The sequence below is a fragment of the Nicotiana tomentosiformis genome, chromosome 2 (assembly GCF_000390325.3).
Source record: "Nicotiana tomentosiformis chromosome 2, ASM39032v3, whole genome shotgun sequence".
Classification (NCBI taxonomy): domain Eukaryota; kingdom Viridiplantae; phylum Streptophyta; class Magnoliopsida; order Solanales; family Solanaceae; genus Nicotiana; species Nicotiana tomentosiformis.
This window is the reverse complement of record NC_090813.1, coordinates 82,239,726-82,262,606: the sequence shown is the minus strand read 5'-3', so window position 1 is coordinate 82,262,606 and position 22,881 is coordinate 82,239,726. Positions and strand designations below refer to the sequence as shown.

At 37.3% G+C, this 22,881-nt stretch overlaps 2 protein-coding genes across 2 annotated transcripts; one reads left to right on the top strand and one right to left on the bottom strand.

The window, feature by feature from the left end:
• The first annotated feature begins 1,232 nt into the window (after positions 1-1,232).
• Positions 1,233-4,049, top strand: LOC104087240 (uncharacterized). Its single transcript, XM_009591661.4, has 4 exons — positions 1,233-1,387; positions 1,523-1,640; positions 3,573-3,664; positions 3,751-4,049. The coding sequence occupies exons 1-4, from the start codon at positions 1,372-1,374 to the stop codon at positions 3,813-3,815; spliced, it is 291 nt and encodes a 96-aa protein (XP_009589956.1). The 5' UTR covers positions 1,233-1,371; the 3' UTR covers positions 3,816-4,049.
• Positions 4,050-13,638: 9,589 nt separating this feature from the next.
• On the bottom strand, positions 13,639-19,685 carry LOC104087239 (chaperone protein dnaJ 50). Its single transcript, XM_009591660.4, has 10 exons — positions 19,510-19,685; positions 19,347-19,409; positions 19,192-19,258; positions 18,405-18,464; positions 18,178-18,228; positions 17,951-18,031; positions 16,155-16,267; positions 15,877-15,994; positions 15,568-15,694; positions 13,639-14,209 (listed from the first exon to the last, which is right to left on the bottom strand). Exons 1-10 carry the CDS (start codon positions 19,629-19,631, stop codon positions 14,106-14,108), a joined length of 906 nt encoding a protein of 301 aa, XP_009589955.1. The 5' UTR covers positions 19,632-19,685; the 3' UTR covers positions 13,639-14,105.
• Positions 19,686-22,881: the final 3,196 nt, after the last annotated feature.

The following is a 22,881-nucleotide window of genomic DNA, read 5'->3' as shown; positions in this document are numbered from 1 at the left end:
TGCCTTGAAAGAGATTTCGGCCCGACTGAGTGCAAATCGTTAAGACCGATCGCTCCCCAAGGTTCCACAATACCTCCAGACACGTGCACCCATGGTTGAAAGTTTGAAATTTGCACAAAACAATTGCCCATAATTTGGTTGAAGTAGAAAAGAAGATGAATGTTTTTTTCTATGTTGGATTATTCACAAAGAAGGCTGCCTTTTGTAAGCAAAGCTGCTGAACAGTTACAGATGAAGAAATTAATCTGTAGCTGTTACAGAAATTAAAATGGAGCCGTTACAAAAATTAAATCATGGCTGTTACAAAAATTAAATTGGACGTTACAAAATCCTATTCAAAGAGAAAGAATTTGGACATAATTTTAGCAAAACCAGATTTGGATTAGGCCTCACGTATATGTCGCGCGCAGGGGGTGGGGACAAATCGACCCGTTTTGCCTTCAGGACCAACTTCTCATGTGCGCGAGACCACTTCCTTTTACTAGCTCTTTACAAGCCGAACAAAGAGTAATTCATTATAAAATGAAGAAAAAGACATTCTACAACCAACGAGGGACACTTTGTCTTTTACAAAAGACAAAGAAGTAAAGAAGGAAAAATGGACTACAAAGAAATCTTTGACTTTGCATTATAAAGTATAAATAACACCAACACTTCAGTTACCGAGGACATGACCCTCGATAGGGGGTGTTGAGGTCGAGGATTAGGGTTGTGGGTTGACATGTAGTTGAGAGTCTCTTCTAGTTGTACTAGTAGTATTAGTACTAGTCTTGTATTCTCCTATTCCGAGTTCCTTGTTGTTAGATGATGTGGCATTATTGCCGGTAGTTTTTGCACTTCTCTCATAGTTTCGTATTCCTAGTTTCTTTGCTATTACATGTTGTGCTGTTTGTTTCTGTTATCTTATTTCCTCGTCATTGTTACTATTTGTTTATTGTGTCCTTTTCACTATTCTTGAGCCGAGGGTACCTCTTTTTCTTTATAAGGCAGGAGTAAAGTTTGCGTACATATTATACTCCCCAGACTCTACGTGTGAGATTGCACTGATTCTTTTTTGTTTGTTGTTGTTGTAAAGTTATTAAAAATTTTATGAAAAAACTATGCTAGTCGCAATAATATTACAAGAAAAAACAAAACAAAACAAAGCTGAAGGAGTAAATAGTATTTTCATCTGCTCAAGTATTTAATCGGGCGGCTGTTATGCGCGACTCCATATATTTCCCTGTGAGCTCAACCGCACCGTCTCCATAGATAAATACCCATCTCTCTCATCAGTTTTTCCTTTTCTTCCCCAAATACGAATTTGGCCGCTATTGGAAATTCTCTTTCTGCGCGCTTACTTTCAATCGATCAAACTCGCGAAGTGCAATTATGGTTTGCGAAAAGTGTAAGTGGTGTAAATTCTTCTCTTTTTCCCCAAATTTCTTCATTAGCTTCTCTTATGTTAAATGCATGCTTTTACCCAAGCAATTTCTGGTACAATTGACTTAGACCTAGGGTTTGGTAAATTTGTATTCTGCAGGTGAGAAGAAGTTGTCGAAGGTAATTGTGCCTGATAAATGGAAAGAAGGTGCCAGTAACACTACTGAAGGCGGCGGCCGTAAGATTAACGAGAACAAACTCCTCTCCAAGAAAAAAAGGTTACTTTTTCATTAATTGTTCTTTTTTTGGCTAATCACTTTATGGATTTACCAGGTTAGCTCCTATTTTTACCAGATAACCAATTACTGATTATCATAAAGACGTGCCTGTAATTACCTTATAATTGTTGCCTAAATATTTTTTACGCCATCCATACATAGAACTTAAACTCATTACTTATACTCATCGTCTTGATAGTGAGCTCCTTGAGTATTATTTGTTATTCACCTTCGACCAATTGTAAGAGGAAAAGAAACTAACAGAGATAATATGCTTGCTTTCGTGTAGGAATTTCTGATTTAAGAGTGATGCCGGTTTGTTGAGACTCGTTTTACTAGGGAAAAAGGGAGAGGGAGACTAATTGAATTGGGCTATTAACACAGAAACGATGTTGAAAAGTTTATCTTGTAAATCCTTCTTTCGTTATAACCGTTGAGTTTGAAAAGTTTGTGATGCTGGAGTGTAGGGTTTGATGATAGTGGTCAGTACTCACATCACTTTCAAAATTCTTGCATGTCAGGGTTGAGTTGTGGTTGTAGTCCATTAGCTAGTTTGATTTCAAAACCCCTTCCCTACACAAGATTGGTGAAGATAGTCCCTTAGCTGAGACCGGCATTAATTTTGTGAGAGATGAGTGGGGGAATAGTGGCATATTGAAAATAAAGCAAAAAAGAATTTCTGGATCATGACATCAAAATGCAACTCAAACCACAAAAAGGACAAATTCAAATGTTTAACCATTTGACTATGATTTTTCGAAATAGTTTTAACTATGAATAGTTGTGATTCACCTTACTTTTAAGTAGCAAAAAAGATGCCTTTTTGTCTTTTTATTTACTTGTATGCCCTCAGTAAATTTTTTTTTCTTTTTCCGGAGATTGTTTGTGCAATGTGATGATTAACTACCTTTGCTTCTCTTCTAAAATCTTGAGATGCTGAAGCGCTGTGGTTCTGGAAGGCTCTGTTATTGGTAATTATAATAAAAGAATTTATAAAGACCATGAGAAATGATTAGTTATTATATTTCAATTTTTGTGTGTAGGCCAATGGCTTAGGTTGATAATGGGAAAACCATCTTGGGTAAACATTTTAGTGTTCTTTCTGTAGGTTTTGTTGGTCATTGCATCAAATTTCGTTACTCGTGATTTTTTCCCCATTATTCCATAATAAGATTCTGTGGATAAGACTGTAGCTCATTCAGATGTTCTTCTGTATTATTTAGAACTTCGCTATTTTCCTGACTTAAGTATTCGACAATGTTCATCATCAATCCAAGGGTCATGAGCTCGAAATCGAACAGCTGCGCATTTATTTAGTAGTAATAATTTTTGTTTATAAAAGCACAAATAGGACAATGTGATTCTCCGGGAGTTTCTTTGTATGAGACATGGAATTACTGATGGAGCCCCGCTCGTGGAGCAAGAGAAAGAATGCAATTTACCAACTAGCAAAGAGTATTGGATCAAGTAGGCTTCTTTTAGACCACAAAATGAATAGAAGTTTTAGAAATCTCAAATGACAAGCCAGAAATCATTGTGTTGCAATACTAAAAGTAATAAGCAGCTAGCTGAACTAGAGGGGGTCAATTGGTTTTGTTGTCAGTTACAATCTTTTTAGTTTTACGTCAAATCTCCTAGGAGGTCTTTATTTCTACACGTAGGAGATCTAAAATAAAATACAAGAGATCTTTGTAGGGTCATTTTCTTCTATTCAAATTGCAATGAGTTATGTTGAGCCATTTCCGCACTTAGTGCTCTAAAGTGCTTGTGTTTGTGTTAATGCAACAAATATCATTCTTTAGTTATCAGCATCCTATGGTAATTTGTTGCGTTGAATAAAATGCTTTGTACGACTGCACTTTGATTATGGTTAGTCTTGGGCATTTGCCATGCTCTTGACATTGTCTTACCAGAGAACTGGCTGTATTGCAGGTGGACACCTTATGGAAATACAAAGTGCATGATTTGCAAGCAACAAGTACATCAAGATGGCAAGTACTGTCATACCTGTGCTTATAGTAAAGGTAATGAAGAGTAGTTTGGAATTGCAAATGATTTATATCATTGTAACGTTTCCTTGTGTTCTCTCTGAAGTGTTCTTCTTGTGCAGGAGTATGTGCAATGTGTGGAAAGCAAGTTCTTGACACCAAGTTATACAAACAGAGCAATGTATGATGTGGACATGAACGATCTAACTTGGCTGTTACCTCAGCACTCTTATCCTAGAGAACTGTTCTTTCTTTGTGAATGCTATCAAATGTGATGAGAAGCAGTTAATTCTGTATAATACTTAAAGAGCTGCAGTGATTGAGTTGCTAGAAATTGATCTTTGGAAACATTAATTTCAGTCAGTCTTCACTACCAATAAAAAAAAAAATATTAAAAAAATCAGACAGTCTTCACAATTGATTCTTTTGTGCTTTGGTCTCTCCTACCTTTCGCCCACTGTCCATTGTATTGACAAAAGGTTGGATTGTCATTGATACGTATCCTGAAAGGTTAAAGGGCAGTGCTCTTAGTTCTGTAACTAATTTAGATCGTTCTGAGCAACCCGGATGGTTTGAATCTTGTTTGCAGTTGATAAATAGCAAAGGAACTAAAAAATTACTTAGATTAGCCTTTATTATTAGCAATGACTCGTGGAAAACAAAATGACCAATTCAGGACATATCAATGACACCGTTTATTGACTGGTAGAGGAGAGGATTCCAGTACTTCTCAATCTTCTCTGCACTTCTCCCGGGGATTCCCCCAGCTATAAGCAACCACCTGAATCTGATGATGAAAAATGATGACTACCAATTATCATTAGTTTTACAAACGGACGGACTTTAACAATAGTAAAAACAGTAAATATGAACATGGAAAATGAGATGACGAAACCTCTCTCCAGCCAAATTGTACATGATTATCAACTCTTGTTCATCTTCAGAGAAATTAGTTTTAGCTATCTTTCCTGAAACAAGTCAACAACCATTGGAGGACTACCATGGAACAGGTAACAACAGAAAAACAGAGAAAAAACGATTCAAAAAGCAAGGAGCGTTTATACGTAGGTACCTTGAGAATCAGCAGGAATGTAATTAAAGGAAGAAAGGTGATCTGAATGTGCCGTTTTGAGTTGAATGCAGGCCAGAATATGATTTACTAGGGGAGCTAAGTATATATAAGCCTATGCTTTATTGTACGTCCCCTTAGTTTCCATCATTAGGATGACTTGAAAAACCTATAAATAGCACTACGGATTTCAGAAGAGAAAAGGTAATGCGCTGACTGTTCCCGCACAAGAATTTCCAAGGTAGTTGAGTGAGTGATTCCTTCTATTATGTGTTGGAGGCCTGCTGGAGTGCTGGACTAATTTTATAGGTTTGCCATGGAATTTTTTAACTTCTGATTTGAAAAATGGGTTCAGAGTACTAGGAAAGTAAAAATGGAGTATTTAATTTCTTATGCAAAATGCATCTTAGCGAGTCGTGCCACAGACGGGATGGTCCGTGGCCCAACTGACAATCATCCCCTGGCTACATGCTCCACACACTGGTAGCATTTGCAGCACACACTCCATGTTGTATATTTGAAAGAGGTTCTTGCTTCTCTCTTGGTACACTCCTCTTCCGGTCGATCTTCTTTTCTCCTCGGTCCACAGAGACAAAATATAGCACTGCTGCCAACATTTCATCAGACTCACTAAGTCGGGATCACTAACTAGTATTAATCTAATATAATAGTCTCATATATCTAATATAATAGAAAATACTAATATAATAGAAAAGAACTGTCTTTTTTGTATACTTTTCCAGTTCTGTTGCTACCACGGATTTTACGCAATAATCGAATTAAATAGATATCCCTTCAACATATGTCATCGAAATGATCTCGGAGACCCACCAAAGTTCGAAAGCTTGCAATTGTGAATTGTGGTTCCACTCGTCTTCGATGATCTACAGGTTGATTAGAGACAAATTATGTTATAGGTCTTAAGTCCATGTCCATTTTGTATTATAGATCGGCTAATATGATGTAATGGCAGTTCCTCATCTAATCTTGTAGCTTGGGTTCCTTTTAAAACTTATATATGACGATTAATTAGTAATTGAAGCTAGGGGTGTACATGGAACGAGTTTGATCGATTTTTATCAAAATCAAACGAAATTAACTATATTGCTTTGGATTGGTTCAGTTTTGCCAGTTTTTTCGGGTTTTTTTATTACATAAATATTATTTCATTCTTACTTTGTTAAAGTTTTATATAATGTTTTGATAAGTAATTGTATGTTTAGTAAAAATTTAAAAAATCTGACAGACATGATCTATTAAATATTCTTATGGGAGAATATTTTTATTAACACATGATAGTTATTTTCTTAGCCGTCTAACAATAATTTTTCGTTGGTGTACACTTTCAAGGTTAACCAAATTTAATAACTAAATATAAAAATCAATATAAAACCTAAATAATGATATGTTCTATTTAATTTTAAAATTATCGAAATACCATTTCAAATTCGAAAAAGAAATAAGAATTTAACAGATATTGACATATGAATATAAAAGAATAAACTCATTCCAATAACATTTGATAATAAAGTGATGATACAACACATTTGTTTGACAAAAAAATATAGATCTTGGTTCAACTAATTAAATTTTTGTAAATGAGGGTCAATCTTAGTTAACAATAATATGTCAAAGATGAAGTTCTCAGAAGTGCAATAAATTCTACGTAGATATATTTTAATAGTGGCAACAACATACAATCAATACTTAAAAAGTCAAAGGAAGTAATGTAGCATTAAATATTATCGAATAACAATAAATGACATTTAAGTAAATATAATGAATGAGTCACCCAAGAAAGGATGGAATCCGTGAATGTTTTTTCTGACAATGATGAGTGATGGACAATCCTTTGAATATATGAGTTATTCTCGGGTCTAGTGGAAAAGCGTAGACAAGAATCTTAACGAAAAAGTTGTGTTTGTATCCTTGCAATAAGATCCGATTCTCTCCTTTAAAGGCAAAGTATATTTTACAAATGAATCTCGCATGTCCCCTATCATTGTGTCTCTTTCTATTTATAGGGAACATGTTCCTAAAAACCCTAATGGTATAAGTGCAAAGAATATCCACCAGAATATGCTCTTTTATATCATATCTTGAAACTAGCCGTTATAACTATATCAAGGGTGCTCGACCTCGACCTTGATCCTTGATGACTCTCCGATCACGACCTTCATTGTTGATTAGATCACTCCGACCCATGTCGACCTGGAGATGCTTTACCGATGTCATTTTGACTTATATTCTAGAGATAGATTTTGACCCATACAGTTAGTCCCTCAGCTTATTGAGGCCGGCTTCACGGAAGAGTTCGATGAGTAGATCGCGTTGTTGGTGGTCGAGCTAATCAAGCGGACTGCGTAAGTCATGGTTATTGCGGCGACCGGGTAACGTGGCCCTCTATGGGCCACACATTTCAAATACTTCATATTTCCCGGGCAATTGGTTGGAGTTACACTATCCACGAGTTAGGATGACGCCATGATGTCATACGTCATTATGACGCACATTCTCGATACGTCGTTTTGTTTTGCATGTGACTTTTGATTAGATCTGCCGCTTAGGTTCCGGTGCCAATCATGATGAGTCGTTTTCAGTTTTGGTGCCATGACCTTTATAAATAGAGGTCTTTGAACGCAATTGTGGAGTTTTAAATCTTCTAACGCTTCAAAATCCCATACCTTTCTCTTGCTCTCTTCTTATCCGAATTTCTCTTCCCTGTTTCAGCGACTTACCTTGTTCTTCATTTCCTCTTGTCTGTTATTCTCCTTCCTTAATTGAATCATGTCTAACATTCCTTCTGAGGCTGGAGAGGGGAGTCGTGTTGCTCCCTGGCAGTGGTGTTCCCCTCCCATGGGGAGAGCGTTCCTGCCATCGATGAGGAGGAAACCTTCCCGTCGATGGAGGAGATAGTCTCACGCAATCCTGATTCCAGATCCGATTTCACCAAATCACGTGAGGCCGCACCTGGAGCTTTTCGGTTAGTGATGACGATGAAGGAATTGGCGAAACTTAAGGCTAAATTCGGCCTTCCCAATCATATCAAGTTGATCCCGACCTAGGGGGATACGGTACGGGTTTACCGTCCTGGGTATTGTGCCCTCTACGCCTACGCCTTCCAAGTTGGATATTCTTTTCCCCTCCTTCCACTGGTGGAAGATTTCTGTCGTCACTATGACGTTTGTCTTGCTCAGCTCGCTCCGTACGTCTATAAAGCTATAAAGATGCTCACTAAGTTTGCTGAGCTGGTCGGGATCGAACTAACACAATGACATTTAATTCATCTGTTTGCTCCCAGATTTTACAGGGGAACGATGCCGAACCTTCACCATCGAGGGGGCAAATGCTTGATGGTGAAGATGGACGACAAGGCCAGTCGTCAAGTCTGGTTTAACTTATTTTTTGTCAGAACCGAGGACGTTGTGCCCAATGTCGATGACTTCCTTGAGGCTTGGAATTATACTTATAAGTACTTTGGTTTCTCCCCCGAGTTTGGTCCTGAATTTTGACTTCCCGCCTTCTTCTTTTGCAGTCAAGACATTGCCTCCTCCTTTGGACGCTCATATTTCTGACTGGATCAAGCGGATCTTCCCTTACATCATAGGGATTCGTGAATGGCCAATTTTTTTCAAGAAATTCGGGCTTGCTCTCCCTTTCGACTGGTAATTTCCTTTTTACCATCATCGTCTTGATTTCTTTGTTCATTTTCCTTCGCTGATTTTCCCTTTTTCTATTTTTCTCTAGCTTTGGCCAGGGGGTCTACGAGGAAGTCAAGAGCTCCCGCGCCCTCATTCCGGAAGAGGAAGGCTACTACACCCTGAGTTTCTATCCCTATTTCGACTGCGGCTGATCCTATCTTCGTTCCAGTTTCCTCTGTCGCTGCTTCCGAATTTGTTCCTACTTTGGCCGTGGAGACTTTGGCTTCTCCTTTGTATTCTCTCATCGAAGAGGACGATGAACCTTTGCCTAGCGATGGAGATCTCCTACCTCGAAAGAGGAGGTCCGTGGATGTTGGTGATAGAGTCATCTGGGACATTGATACGACGGAAGGGGACTTTTTGTTACGTGAGACGACGACCATTTTTGTGGGAGATGATATTGAGCCTAGTCCCGAAGTTCCGAGGTCGGGAGCAGACGATATGGATGTGTATCTTCCTTCTGCGGTGGTGGAAACTGAAGGGACGACTGCTGATGTTCTTAACATTTCACGGTGATAGGAGGCATCGACTTCTCGAACAGCTACATATACCTCTTTGCCGGCCAATGAGAAGGCAAAAGCGTCGCTGAGAAGGGCGATGAATCAAGTTCTGACGTTGATGCGGATGACCTGAGGATGATGGATGAATGGCTTACCCAGCTTGAGATAAGGTTGGAGGGGTCTATGAGGACTATCGTGATCCCCAAAAACACCGAGGAGATAGTCCCTGCCCTTGGCCCTCTCTATTATGATATAGAGGGTAAGACCCTTAAATAAATACATGATGGTGCTTTGTCGAGGAGCATTGCTGGTCTTGCTCTTAGGGTGAGTGTTTGTGCTTCAACCTCTTTTCTCTTCATTTTTTTGTTGTATTTTTCAGGGCGTCTTTTGTTCTGACTTCTTTTTTCTCTTTCCTTTTTATGATTGCAGACGATGATTTTGGAGATTGAGAGCGCCTGGAGGGAGAAGAGGCATAAAGAAATATTTATGAAATTGAAATATAAGTATTTTGAGTATTGTGGCAAGTATCGAGATCTTTGCAGGCGATTTCGTGAAGGCATATGGCCCTTCGGGACGAGTTGAAAGAGAAGGATGGTGAGCTGGTGAAGGCCATCTAGAAATGTAGTATCCTTGAGGGGACGTTGACGAGTATGGAAGAGGAGCTTGAGGTCAGCAGGGGTGTAAAGGCTCAATGCAGTGACCCTTAAGCTCAAGTGGTCAAGTTGCGGGGACAGTTAAGAGAGTGACGACTTCAGTTGGAGGCCCTCAATAGTGAGATCGCCGAGAAGCAAAAGGAGCTTGAGAAAGTGGAGTCCTCTCGTTTGGATGCTTAGAGGAAGATGAAGATGCTTGATTTGGAGAATAGGATTCTCCAGGCCGAGCGGGAGAACGATCAATCAACGGCGAGGGCTAAGGAAGATCGACTCGAGGAGAGGATCAGAGAGCTGGAGAAAGATAACTCCGTTCTTCATGATCGAGTGGCCACTTTGGAGGCCGAGAAGGCCCAATTACTTGCACAACCGTCCTCTTCCCGTATTTCATATTTTCCCAATGTACCTCGGGAGTTATATGAAGAATGGATTCATGGTGAGACCTAGTTAGATGTATTTCGAGTTTTGCATGCGGCGGGGTCCGTTTCTGAGGCTGCCCTTGAAGGTGTTCGTGTTAAGGCTCGTGAAGATAGAGTCGCTTGTGGATATGATTCCGCTACGCCTGAGGCCGATGAGGAGGATGGGGACGAGGGTGTAGACCGGCTTGAAGAGAACGTCTAGTATGATACCACTTATCTCGAGGGCGAAAGTGGCGATGGCGAGGGGGATCGAGATGGTGAGGGTATCAGTGGTTAGGGTGGTGATGCCGTTGATGACCGAGTTGGCAGGGGCATTGAAGGCCGTGATGGCGGCGACCGATAGTTTTCTTTTTGACTTTTTTATGTATTTTTGATGGCATCTTCACGAGCTTTTGTAAACAGTTTACATATGAAATATCAAAGTTGTTCCTTGCATCTTCTTCCGTTCCTGTGGTTTATTTTCTATACTTGTATGTTTTTTGCTTCTATTGTTTGCTCGTTTTTCTTTTTTACCTTCTTATTGTTATTGTCTTTTAAATGGTTGTGGCCTTGGAGCCAAATATTGATAGGTCACGTACGTTTCTTCGTTGAGATGTGGCCGAGGGCCGATAGGTGTTTGTTCGAGCAAGGTCGAATATAACCTTTCGTTAAATCGCAGCCGAGGGCCGGTAGGTGTTTGTTCGAGCCTAGTCAAACATAACCTTTCGTTAAATCATAGCCGAGGGTTGGTAGGTGTTTGTTCAAGCCTAGTTGAACGTAACCTTTCGTTAAATCACGATCGAGGGCTGGTAAGTGTTTGTTCGAACGGGATCAAACATAACCTTTCGTTAAGTTGTGGCCAAGGGCCGGTAGCTGTTTGTTCGAGAGGGGTCGAACATACCTTTTAAATCGCGGTCGAGGGTCGGTAGGTGTTTGTTCGAGCTTAATCGAACATAAACTTTCGTTAAATTACGGCCGAGGGCCGGTAGTTATTTGTTCGAGCTTAGTCGAACATAACCTTTCGTTAAGTCGCGGTCGAGGGTCGGTAGGTATTGTTCGAGTAGGGTCAAACGTAACCTTAATACGAAAAAGGTGTCCTGATAAACGTAAGTTTCTTATTACTTTGACATTGTTGCTTTGGTTACATACTTGGAGAAAATTACAGATTTTTGGTGTTTGCTGGTGTTCCAGTCCTAGTCTATCTAGTCCCTTCATTGTTTGACTTGTAGAGTATTGAGGAATTAAGCAATAAAAATCTAACAATGGCCCCTCCCTCGCGTACTTCGACTTGAAGTGTTCCCCTCGCCGCCTCGTTAAAACCCTCTTTGAGAAAACTCAAATGGGACAAAACTCAAGTGAGGGAAAAAGAGTACGACTTGGGAGACACTTTTTCTGTCATAAGTTGAAGTATTTAAGGTGGCTGATGTTCCAATTGTTTGGTAGTTGCTTTCCTTCCATTGTTTCTAGTTGGAATGAACCCTTATTCGCTTTGGTTGTAATTTTGTTTGTTCCCAGCTTGCCTTCCCGGAGGTCTTTGCTCGCTTGAGTTTGGCTTTTAGCACGTAGTCCCCGACTTTGAGCGGTCGGACCTTTGCTTTCTTGTTGTAATAACATTCTTCTTATTGTTTTTGGGCAGCCATCCTGATGTACGCCATATCACTTCGTTCGTCGATTTCGTCGAGTTCCTGCCTTCTGCTCTCATCGTTATCCATACCGCTTTCGTGGAAGTACCTTAGGGTGGGTTCTCCGACCTCGACTAGTATTCTCTGCTTTAAAGTCAAAGTGTATTTTACAAATGAATCTCACATGTCCCTTATCATTGTGTCTCTTTCTATTTATAGGAAACATGTTCCTAAAAATCCTAACAGTACAAGTGCAGAGAATATTCACTAGAATATTCTTTCTTATGTCCTATCTTGAAATTAGCCGTTATAACTGTGTTAAGGGTGCTCGATCTCGGCCTTGATGACTCTTCGATCACGGCCTTCATTGTTGATTAGATCACTTCGACCCATGGCGACCTGGAGATGCTTTACCGATGTCATTTTGACTTATATTCTAGAGATATATTTTGACCCATACAACATTATTTAAAGTAAATAAAAATGGATGTACTTCATAGTTCTATTAGATATTACATCCCATGAGAGGATCTCAAGTATTTGTAGGCATTTTTAAAGAAAATTCTATATAAAGTTTTAAAAATATATATAAAAACTAAATATTTATATGTCGGTTTGGTTCAAATTTTTTCTTCTTCTCAATACCAAACCTAATCTCGTTTTTTAATCGATTTGGTTTGACTTTTCGGTTTGGTGTGATTTTTCGGTTCGGTTTTAACACCCCTAATTGAAGCTAGAAAGAGTGTGTACGTGCAATCTAACATACGTTCAATATTTGGTTAATTGTTTTTTTGTTCGCAAATTCACTCTTGGTTCTATGACATTCCATTTGCATCTATATTGCACGCGATTATGACCCTACAAGATGTTTTGACCGAAGCGAGGTTGCTATGCCTCGCATCGTCTTTCCAAATTCCAAGCACGGAAGAAAGTGATCGGTGACACTTGTATCAGAGCCTCGACTCATGATCAAAGTAAGGGGCAATATTAGAGCAAAGCCAAATAAAAAACATGGTGCCGTCCTCTCTTAGCTTGCAGCTTTTACTAAAGCAAGTAGAATCAAATGGTAACATGATTCGTCCAATCCTTTGAAAGAACAACACATTTACAAAACCTGACAATTGCGATGTAACATTAGTCATCCACTTTTGGCTCTAGATTGTGGTCCAATACTGCTTGTTAAGCATTTTCCTTTTTGGCACATATGGTAGAGGATTTTGTGGATCTGTTCATACGGTCTATTTCAGAGCAGTATAAATATGAAAGGGTATTCAGAATGATGGAGCAACAACTCTCTTTTCCTTTTTATTTCTTCTACACAAAGGATCTTCTTAAATGTTACAGGTAGGGAGGCTATTTCACTTGTATTAAACTTGTTTCGTGCTTGTTAGTCTTACTTTAGTAGAATTGATACACTATCAGCACAAAGCAGAATATTACAACTTTGTGACCGACCATGGAACGCGATGTCGATATCCCAACAGCAGAGTGTTGAATTCAAGAGTTGCAAAGCGACAATCTTGGTTTTGCATATTACCACCTGTCTTTGTGAAGTTCACGCTGGTTTATCGCTTGCAGGCTCAAAAGAAACAACTCTACAACTCAAAGACGATTTTGTTGTTGCAACTAGCATCTCTAGGTATTGAGTATATATAGTGCTGATTAAAGACACTAGAGACTTTTTTAAGGAGTGCTAGTTCCTGGACAGTAAGTTACAAAAGATGATGAGCATTGATGATGAAGATGCATGGGACATTCTAATAAAGAAGGTGGGTGCATTGTTGTTTGTTGGGAAAACAACTGACTCAAGAATAGAAGATAAAGATGTAAGGTCTTGGCAAAATTCTGAGTGGAGTTGATATTCTTTTTGGCTCCCTTTCATGACGTAACAGCTCACGTAGAGTGTAAAAAAAAAAGGGTAAATACAATTCCACTGCCAATACAAGGTAGTGATGAGTTAAACTGCTCGCGTTGCCATGGAAGTTAGCCCGGTAAACTAATTCCATTCTGCTGCTAGATGAAGTCAATGCAGATAGAAAATAAAAGGTTTGGTTGAGCTAACACTGCCAATTGGTAATGATAGACCTGCAATTATCATATTCACCAGTTAAGAATATGGTACATACAAATACAACATAGCCAAGCCAAGTATGAAGTGTATTGTCTGATGGAACGCAATCTCGGCTTTCAGAACATACAGATGGTCCGCCACATATTCTAACCTAGCATTATATCAGCAAAATCACCATGGGGAGTGGTGCTCATCAGAAGAAGCTTGTCCACGAAATTGCTCCAAATGCAGTATGATTGCTTCCCGATACGTATTTTGTATAGTTATTCTGAATACTAGTACAGTAGTGACACTAACTGTGACTATCCAAGTTCTATGAGGATACTACCAATCTAATAAGCTTTTGGTGTCAAAAGAATTTTGTTGTCTTCAAGAATGAAACGTTAGACTTTTGGCTTCATGTGTCAAAACACTTTCCATCAAAGCTGGTCTCATCCTACACATAACCTTGAGTAAGAAAAAACTTTTATCTTCGGCGTTTCGATTCCTTGCGCATCTCTGCCACATAGCTTTCGAAGTTGGACTTCTCCCAAAGTCGTCTTTGAATAAGATCTTCCTTGGTTGATTCGTCTGATAAAAGAAGCATGAACATTGGAAGAAACATAAGCAGTGAGGAAATGAAAAGAAACTTTCTTCAAAACACTATATCGGAAGTATGCCAAGTAGCAAAGGTCGAGGAGACATTCGTTAAAAGCATCAGCAGTGGCATATACAGCCTTCATCACTTATATATTTCTTAAGATTTACACAGGCATCTGAAATACTTTTTGGTTTCAACTTGGCCATTTATATTATTCAAAATTGCCACTTTGTGGCATCCTTTCATACATTCAGATTAATGCCCATGTCAATTGACGACTAATACCTAAGCTGTCTTGCATGAATTTAACCCAAAAATAAATTGATGAGTGCGAAGGATCATAAAGAGATTAGGTAGTGGAGAAGACAGAGCGACACATGTTGTGTGCTTTATAGTTGGTTTTTGAACTTTTTTCAGTTTAACTCAACCAACGCGACAGATATTCTGCATTTGGAGAATAAAAAGGCATCACTGAAATTTCAAAAAGTACAAAACGAATTGATGCAGTGCCAGTTAACATCTATGGTTGATTACATTTTAGATTATTTTTTCTTTTGGGTATATTTCTTTAGCCGCACTTATATCTGTTTTTCTTCTAGAACTTAAAAGTTACCACTTGTCCCTTGATAGCTTCAGAGCAGGCAACCTAAATCAAGTGACTGATCTGACTAGAAGGTCCTTAAGAAGTAATCTGCGATAGCTAAAGATCATGATTACCAACCTAGATGGCAATGTGGAAATCTACAATTTCAGTCAATAACTAAGAGCCCTAAAGCGTAAAGTCGGCAATTTAAGAAAAGAAAAGGTAAACAGAAAGAATGAATATGCCTAGTAGATGTCAAAATGAAAAGGAAAATAAGAACTTTATTTCAAGGTCCAATTCACCTATTAAAGAGATGGTTTACAGTATGCCAACATAGTATAAGAGATTTTTATATAACATCCACCAGTTTGGCATCTTCAGATATGAGCACACAACAAACCTCAAGTTTGAATCTACCTCACCATGATCAATTACTTTCAATCTTGAATGTTATATATTTTCTCTTTGATCAATTTCTGGAATACAATAAGATGCACGAATTGCACTGGTCATTGTAAGGAATTCCTCCTAATTAAGCAAGTCAATGGAGGAGTCGGGTATAGGGTGGTAGGATCTACCTCGCCCTTGGATTGATACTCAAATCATTTGGGCCAAATTCATTTTACTATAGCCATATTTTTTCTTATACAATTAAACTACACAGTGGAATATTTTTTCTCCTATTTCATCTAATTCAAATCAAATACCCAACACTACCACAAGTTGTACACATAGAACATGTTTGAAGATCAGTTTTAGTCTTACCAATAGATATCCATGAGTCAATAGAAATCCTAAGAGACCTTCGTGTCAAATAGGAGGCATCTTCCCACGAGTATGGAGCACGCTTGACATTGTACCTCCAGAACCAAGATCCATACCATAGCAAAAGCTGCAGAAGATAGAAGAAGAATGTCAGCAACTCTGAATATATGATATCCATAGCCAGAAAGTATCTTATTTTAAACCCTCTAGCAGAACAAACTATAAGCACAAGGAAATTTGGATATCAACAGACAAAGCCAAAATGTCTTTTTATTTCATTGTAATGCATAAAACACAAAAAGCTGCTACCTTTCCCAGAGTGTAAGGAAGAAGTATAAAACGGATTCCAATTAATTCCCAAACAGAAGGCTTTTCAGTTCCCTTTATGTCCAAGTTGAGTTCCTTGCTAAGTTCTTCCTCCACCTTCCTGTGATCACAAAATAGCGAATTCAGCGGATAAACCCAGATTTAGCAAATAAACAAATTTGAATGACAGCCTATATGAAAAGCAAGTATATTTTGTCAAGCTAAAGCCAGAAGATTCAAATCAGGTTGCATAGTCAATAAACGAAGAGATCTGCTCATACTTGTCCATCTGCTTGTTGCTCTTCTTCCTATTAGCAACTCCTCCAGTGCGTTGAAGCTCCAAACCACGTAGCTTGTTTTTATAAGCTGGTGTTTTCTTGACCATCTCAATAGCCTAGTAAAAGACGAAATCGCAATTAATAACACATGGCGAAGAAATAGTAAGAAGCAAGAAAAAAACTACTTCCATCTCCAACTATAGGTCACTCTCTTCTACTTTTTGTTGAAGTGCAAGGTAACTACATTTTATTTATGCCAGATATTACCATCTCCCAGAATTCAAAATAAGGAGAACTTTTTATTTGTTTTATTTTATTTTCACCATGATGTAACTTTTCAGCAAATTGCACTTCTTTTGGATCCCAACTACTATTTTGCAATGTTCCCCTCCTAAAAAATAAAAAAACTCACCCAAGATCATTTCCATTGCAACTCAAACTAGGTAGCCGAAAAGTGAGAAAGGAATATGTAGAAAACCGTGGGCCCTGCTATAAAACATGTTATGAAGATTAATGCTTTATGATTTACTGTCGAATTTTGGGGCGTATCTTGGTGATCTATTATTTAAATAGTAAAATTGCAAAAAATGTGGTCTCCTACTCGCCTTAGAATTCAAGAAATAGGTAGCTGCCTCACATCAGTCTTATTTCTATAGGTAATTGGAAGCTACTGAATCTTCAGATGCTCATTCAGAATAGGGGAGAGTTTTGTGAGAAACTGAGAATCGTGGTTCAACTTGCTGAAGCTTTTGTGGCTTCTATAGCGATTTTTGCAGTCTTGGATCAAGGGCATTTAATGTGAATTCACAGAATCTCATCCTTCTCCCTCTTAAATTTTCGGGAATAGGCACAGTCAATGTCGTTAACTTTACCTATTTAAGATTTGCAAAGCATAGCCAGTCCCAAGCCCCGACAAAAGGTGGAGGGTTGCAACAGGTTAATGGCTAGAGTAAAAGTAGTAAAACTATGATTGATTTTTTCTAAATATGGATAGAGGCATGATAATTACTAATTAGATCTCTCTTAGTAATGCCTTTGTTTCTTACATTCTATTGGATCAACATCACCACAAATTTCTCCTTGTTCTCCAAACTCTTTATGGATCAACTCTCTGTTGTTGTCAGTTGTCCTAATTAAACTCCTCAGAATACACTACTTTCTAACGTTCTAGCCATAGAAGAAGACTTGAACAATCCCAAGAATCCCTATTCGCTCAGTTTTCAGTTCTGGTGAATCGTGTACTTATCCTACGATAATAGGTGAAACAGAACAGGGAGTAATAAGAGTAACATTGGCTAGAGGCTAGAACTGGCCCAACGATGTTGTAGTTCAGCTATTGATTACTAATCGCAAGCATAAATCATCTAAAGATGCATATCGTACACAAATTTGGCAAGAAACAATAATTATCTCCAAACAACTAATCACACCTTGTTAGATAGGAACATAAAATGATGTATCTTTATATCAGCTATGTTTACCAAGACAAATACTCAAGGCAGACAGTCACCTATGCAGAATGATTGCTCATATAATCTCACCGATCATTATAGAGCTATTCTTTTCTTTTATTGCTAAGGATCGTGTTGCTCTTAGATCATCAAACTGAAACTTGAGTCATCACTTGAATTTTCAATCATAAAGCCAAAATAAATGGAAGAAATCAAAGCAAAACAAAAGTCATGACAGCATTCTTCAGTTTCCAGGCTAGAATAAAAAGCTATTTTTTAACCAGTAATTGCTGATGCAGGTAGCAAGTTGAAAGAAATCCTAGCAATGAATGTGTACTGTTACTTTACTTGATTATATCTTGTCCACTGATTCAGATACTGAAATGATGAGAGTATCAGAAGAAGACCAATGAGGACAGCACGGGGATCCTACAATTTAAAACAAAAACAGCTAAGTGAGCATAGAATCAACTTAATATGTATCAATGAAATCTCAAGCTCAAAGTTTCACCCATATGAAGTGTTATGGACAAAAGAAAACAAATATCTGGCAGGAAATAGGAAAAGGCTCTCACAGTTTTGTGACCATAGTAAGCATGGTAATACCGTGCCGTATTGTAGAAAAACTGAAAATTCAAAAGCACGAATAAAAGACATTAGTGACCTGACTATCATCTATTAATTGAGAAGTCTAATACAATTTCCCAAGATAGTCGAAGACATAAAAACTGAACCACTAGGATTCCTCATCGTAATTCTATGAATTATTGTTTATGCAAACAATATCTAAATGGAAACTAACCTCCTCTGGATGGGCAAGTGCATAATCATACTGTTCCCTCGTGGCATCGTCTTTCAAAATCTACAAAGAAAAATCAGCCATTTAATATTTATCACAAAAACATACTACTCCCTCCATCCCAATTATATGACGTCCCCAACTGTTAGATAATGTTCCATTAAGCTAACTTTTAGTTATAAGTACTATAATATTTTACTCCATTACAACTAATATAGCAAATAATTAACATCTTAAAACCCCATTTCCTGTCAAACAACTCATATAATATGGAGATGCCGAGGAGGATGTAGGGTATTATTAATGGGTTCATACTAACCCGGTAGCTTTGACTCATACCATGTATGTGTATGTAAAAAAACATTGATTTCGAACCCAGTAATCAAATAAGCTGTGGTAGAATCCCAAACTCTAACCCACAAAGTTCAAATCCTGTATCCGCCTCTGATGGGACAAAGGGAGTATTGGTTTTAGATCAGATGCATCTCACTTAATGAAAACACATTGTGATGACCAAGGGCCACAAGAAAGTTCATTTTTCTATACAGTATGAAATTAACACTCCATTAGGATTGACCCAAATTCACTCCAGTTATGCCACTTCCATCTAATTCTTTCCTCTTTTTTTGATTCATTGGAGGCTGTGCTGAATTTTGAATTGGCGCCTTTGTTAATATATACATATAACTGAAACCATAATATGATGTGCTAACTGATGCATTACTGAAGCAAAACAAGAAAAAAGAAAACCAAAACCTGAAAAATAGATTGTAACCAGAATATTGATTACCTCATAAGCATTTGCAATTTTGACAAAAAACTTCTTTGATTCTGGATCGGGGTTTTTATCTGGATGACTAAACAACAAAATTATCAACAACTTCCAAATTAACCAAAAAAATGATAAGAATATAAACAGAAATAGGAGAAAGAAAAAAAAAATACTGTTTCAGAGAGAGCTTGTAATAAGCTTTCTTGATTTCAGAAGCATTGGCATTCTGAGTCACCCTATCAAAATTTCAAAAACAATAATAATAAACAAGTGGAAAAAATAATGAAAAAAATGAATTTAAAAAGGATATATAGTGTAATTGGGAGAATTGATTACCCAAGGAGATCGTAACAGTCATCTTCATCACAGTAAATTGAGGAAGAAGGCTGAATCAGAAGGGAGAGCACTATTGCTACTGTGAGCGCAAACCACTGCATCATCGCTCTTCTTACCGCCATCTCCGGTCGTCGGCTTTTTTTTAAATCTCCGTCTCCGACAAACTCAGATTGCGTTTGTATATGAAGGCTGCTTCTATATGGGCAAATTGACGTTTCTGTCCTTAAATCGTTGACTTCTTTCAGTCAAATCAGCTCAACAAGTTTTATGATTTCAATAAGGTTCGTGCTATATAATGTCAATCATTCTAGTTTTTCTGATATAAGTTATATTCTTTATTCTAGATAATTGAAATTTAATACGAAAAACTTTACTTACTTTTTGATTATATAAGGGCAACTAATTAATAAAGTGATTAAATAAATTTTTAACCAATTATTTCATTTATTCTATTTTATGTGGCATTATTTTTTTTATTAGTCTGATCCCAAAAATGTATATTTTTATATTTAGATACAATTTAATTATAAATTTTTTATCATAAAAATCTTATGACATATTTAAATTCAAAAGTTATAAATTATTTCTTTATGTCAACTTGTATTTAAGCTTCACAAAATCAAACAATGATCCTCTTCAAATTTTTCCAACCTAACCAATCCAAATAAGCACCGAGTGTTTAACTTATTACAACACATATGCCATTTTTTTAATTTTATTGTATGCTCATAATTTATTGGAAGAAGAGAGGAGGAAAGAAAAATGGAGAAGAAGAACGGGTGTCTTTATTTTTGGTTTCCCATTCGGTGTCCGGTACTCGCATTGAAGCTCGATTATATTCGGATTCGCGCCGCATAGGACCCCATTCGGGGAGAAGCGCTCCTTACCAAGAATTTTTTCATACCCAGGATTTGAACTCGAGACCTCTGGTTAAAGGAAGAGCAGTCTTATCCATTATACCACATCCTTTGGTGATAGAAGAACAGGTGTCTATATTTACTGAACTTTTTAAATAGGAACAAAAATTAAACACCACCTTTAAGAAGAACAGCCGGTGAAAATGCTTGGTTTTTGTTTGACTTGCAACTTGAGCTTCATGGGCCAAATTTTTGGGCCAATAGTAATGGGCCACTAAACCACCTTGGGCCTCATAGCCCATATCCGTCTGTCTACAACACTACAACCTTTTGGTAAAAATTGAATGGGGCGACCATAACTTGTACCCATTTTATTTTTTCGTTTGCATTCGTAACCGTTTTTTTGTTAAAAGCGTTTTAAAAAGGCGATTTTGTCCTTTAATAAAAGACGATTGACAAAACGGTGGACTGCAAGATAAAACTTTAGCATGTTTTGGTATGAAATTTTAGCAAATGAACTAAATAACTTCAGCATGCATTAGCAAAAACTCATTAGAAAATTACATACTGCAAGACAAAAATTTAAGCATGTTTAATCCAAAATTTTAGCAAATGAACTAAACAACTTCAGCTTGTTTAGACTGAAATTTTGGATAAAACTCATGACAAAACTGTAGACTGCAAGACAAAACTTCAGCATGTTTTGGTATGAAATTTTAGCAAATGAACTAAATAACTTCAGCACGCATTAGCAAAAACTCATTAGAAAATTACATACTGTAAGACAAAAGCTTAAGCATATTTAGTCTGAAGTTTTAGCAAATGAATTAAAAAACTTCAGCTTGTTTAGACTGAAGTTTCAGATAAAACTTATGACAAAATTGTAGGCTGCAGGACAAAATTTCAGCATGTTTTGGTATGAAATTTTAGCAAATGAACTAAATAACTTCAGCATGTATTAGCAAAAACTCATTAGAAAATTACATACTACAAAATAAAAACTTAAAGCATGTTTAGTCTAAAGTTTTAGCAAATGAACTAAAACATTTAAGCATGTTTAGACTTAAGTTTCGGATAAAACTCATGACAAAACTGTAGACTTAAGGATAAATAACTTCAGCATGCATTATGTCACGATCCCAAATTCCCCCCGTAGGAGGTCGTGATGACACCTAGTCTCTAAGACTAGATAAGGCTATCAATGCGGAATAATAATAGATATCTGAAATAAATAAACTACAAATCAAATAATTACAACTCCCAAAACCCGGTGGAAATAAGTCCCAAGCTTCTAAGAATTTATCTTCTATGTCTCTCTCTCTCTATATATATCAAGGTCTAAAGAAAATAAGGAAGCAACATGATAATGATAGAAGGGGACTCCGGAGTCTGCGGATGCTGGCAGATATACCTCGAAGTTTCTGTACAACGGTAACTCACTGATGTCTGGGCTGGTAAGATGTACCTGGATCTGCACAAAAAGATGTACAGAAGCGTAGTATGAGTACACCACAGCGGTACCCAGTAAGTGCCAAGCCTAACCTCGGTAGAGTAGTGACGAGGTCAAGTCAGGCCCTACTAAAAAATAAATAATGGCATGGTAAAATGTTTAACAATATAATAAGATAAAATGACAATAGAAATGAGTCAAGTAGTATGTCACCATTTAATTACACCAAATAATGGCAATTAAAACCTTGCGGAAACAAAACAGAATTTTTTTCAACTTTAAGAAAAATCACAACAATAATCAAAGGCAACTGCGGCCATAAATCAATATCAACAAGGGCACTCTCGAGGTACCGCCTCGTAGTCCCAAATCATAAATAAATTCACAATATCTCATTTTCTTATATCACCACCGGAGCCTTCACAATTTATTTAAAGAAAATATTTTTTCCGAAATAGCATCCCGCATTTTTAGCCACCCTTATCACACCGCATGACTTCTAGTAGTTTTCCCTACTAGCCACGCGTATCAAGCCACCCTTATCTCACCGCATGCGTTTCAATACCCAGATCTTATACCACCGCATGCGTATCAATATCACAATATATCACAATTTGCACCTCAAGTGCCCAAATATTTCAAATTGCCAAAATAAATCAACAATAATATTTTCCATAATAAAGAGTCCATGGCTCATGCCAAAATAATTAAACAATAATATTTTTTCACAATAAAGAGCTCACGGATCCATCACAATAAGCATAGAAATCTCACAAAATATTCGGGAATAAATAACTCAACAAAATAATATTTCAAAATTTTAATGCGTTGCTTCAATACCAAATTTAAATTGTCAAATAATTCATATTAATAATATTTAATTTAAAGAAAATCACCCTTCAAATAATGCACAGAATAAAAGAAACCAAGTTTCAACTAAACAGGTAAAACAATTAGCATGAAAAGGTCAAGCAAATTTAAAGTATAAACATTTAAATCAATGATGAAGAATATAACAAGGTAAAATTATTTAATTAATATGCAACATCGATCTACACAATTTAA

Bases quoted from the DNA above. Each gene is read 5' to 3' on its own strand.
- LOC104087239 (XM_009591660.4), bottom strand. From the start codon at position 19,631: ATGGCGGTAAGAAGAGCGATGATGCAGTGGTTTGCGCTCACAGTAGCA. The intron at 18,465-19,191 runs GTAATCAATATT...TTTTCTTTGTAG, and splicing joins AAATTGCAAATGCTTATGAG to ATTTTGAAAGACGATGCCAC. The intron at 14,210-15,567 runs GTAAGACTAAAA...TTCTTTTATCAG, and splicing joins TGACTCATGGATATCTATTG to ACGAATCAACCAAGGAAGAT.
- LOC104087240 (XM_009591661.4), top strand. The intron at 1,641-3,572 runs GTTACTTTTTCA...GCTGTATTGCAG, and splicing joins CTCCTCTCCAAGAAAAAAAG to GTGGACACCTTATGGAAATA. The intron at 3,665-3,750 runs GTAATGAAGAGT...CTTCTTGTGCAG, and splicing joins TACCTGTGCTTATAGTAAAG to GAGTATGTGCAATGTGTGGA.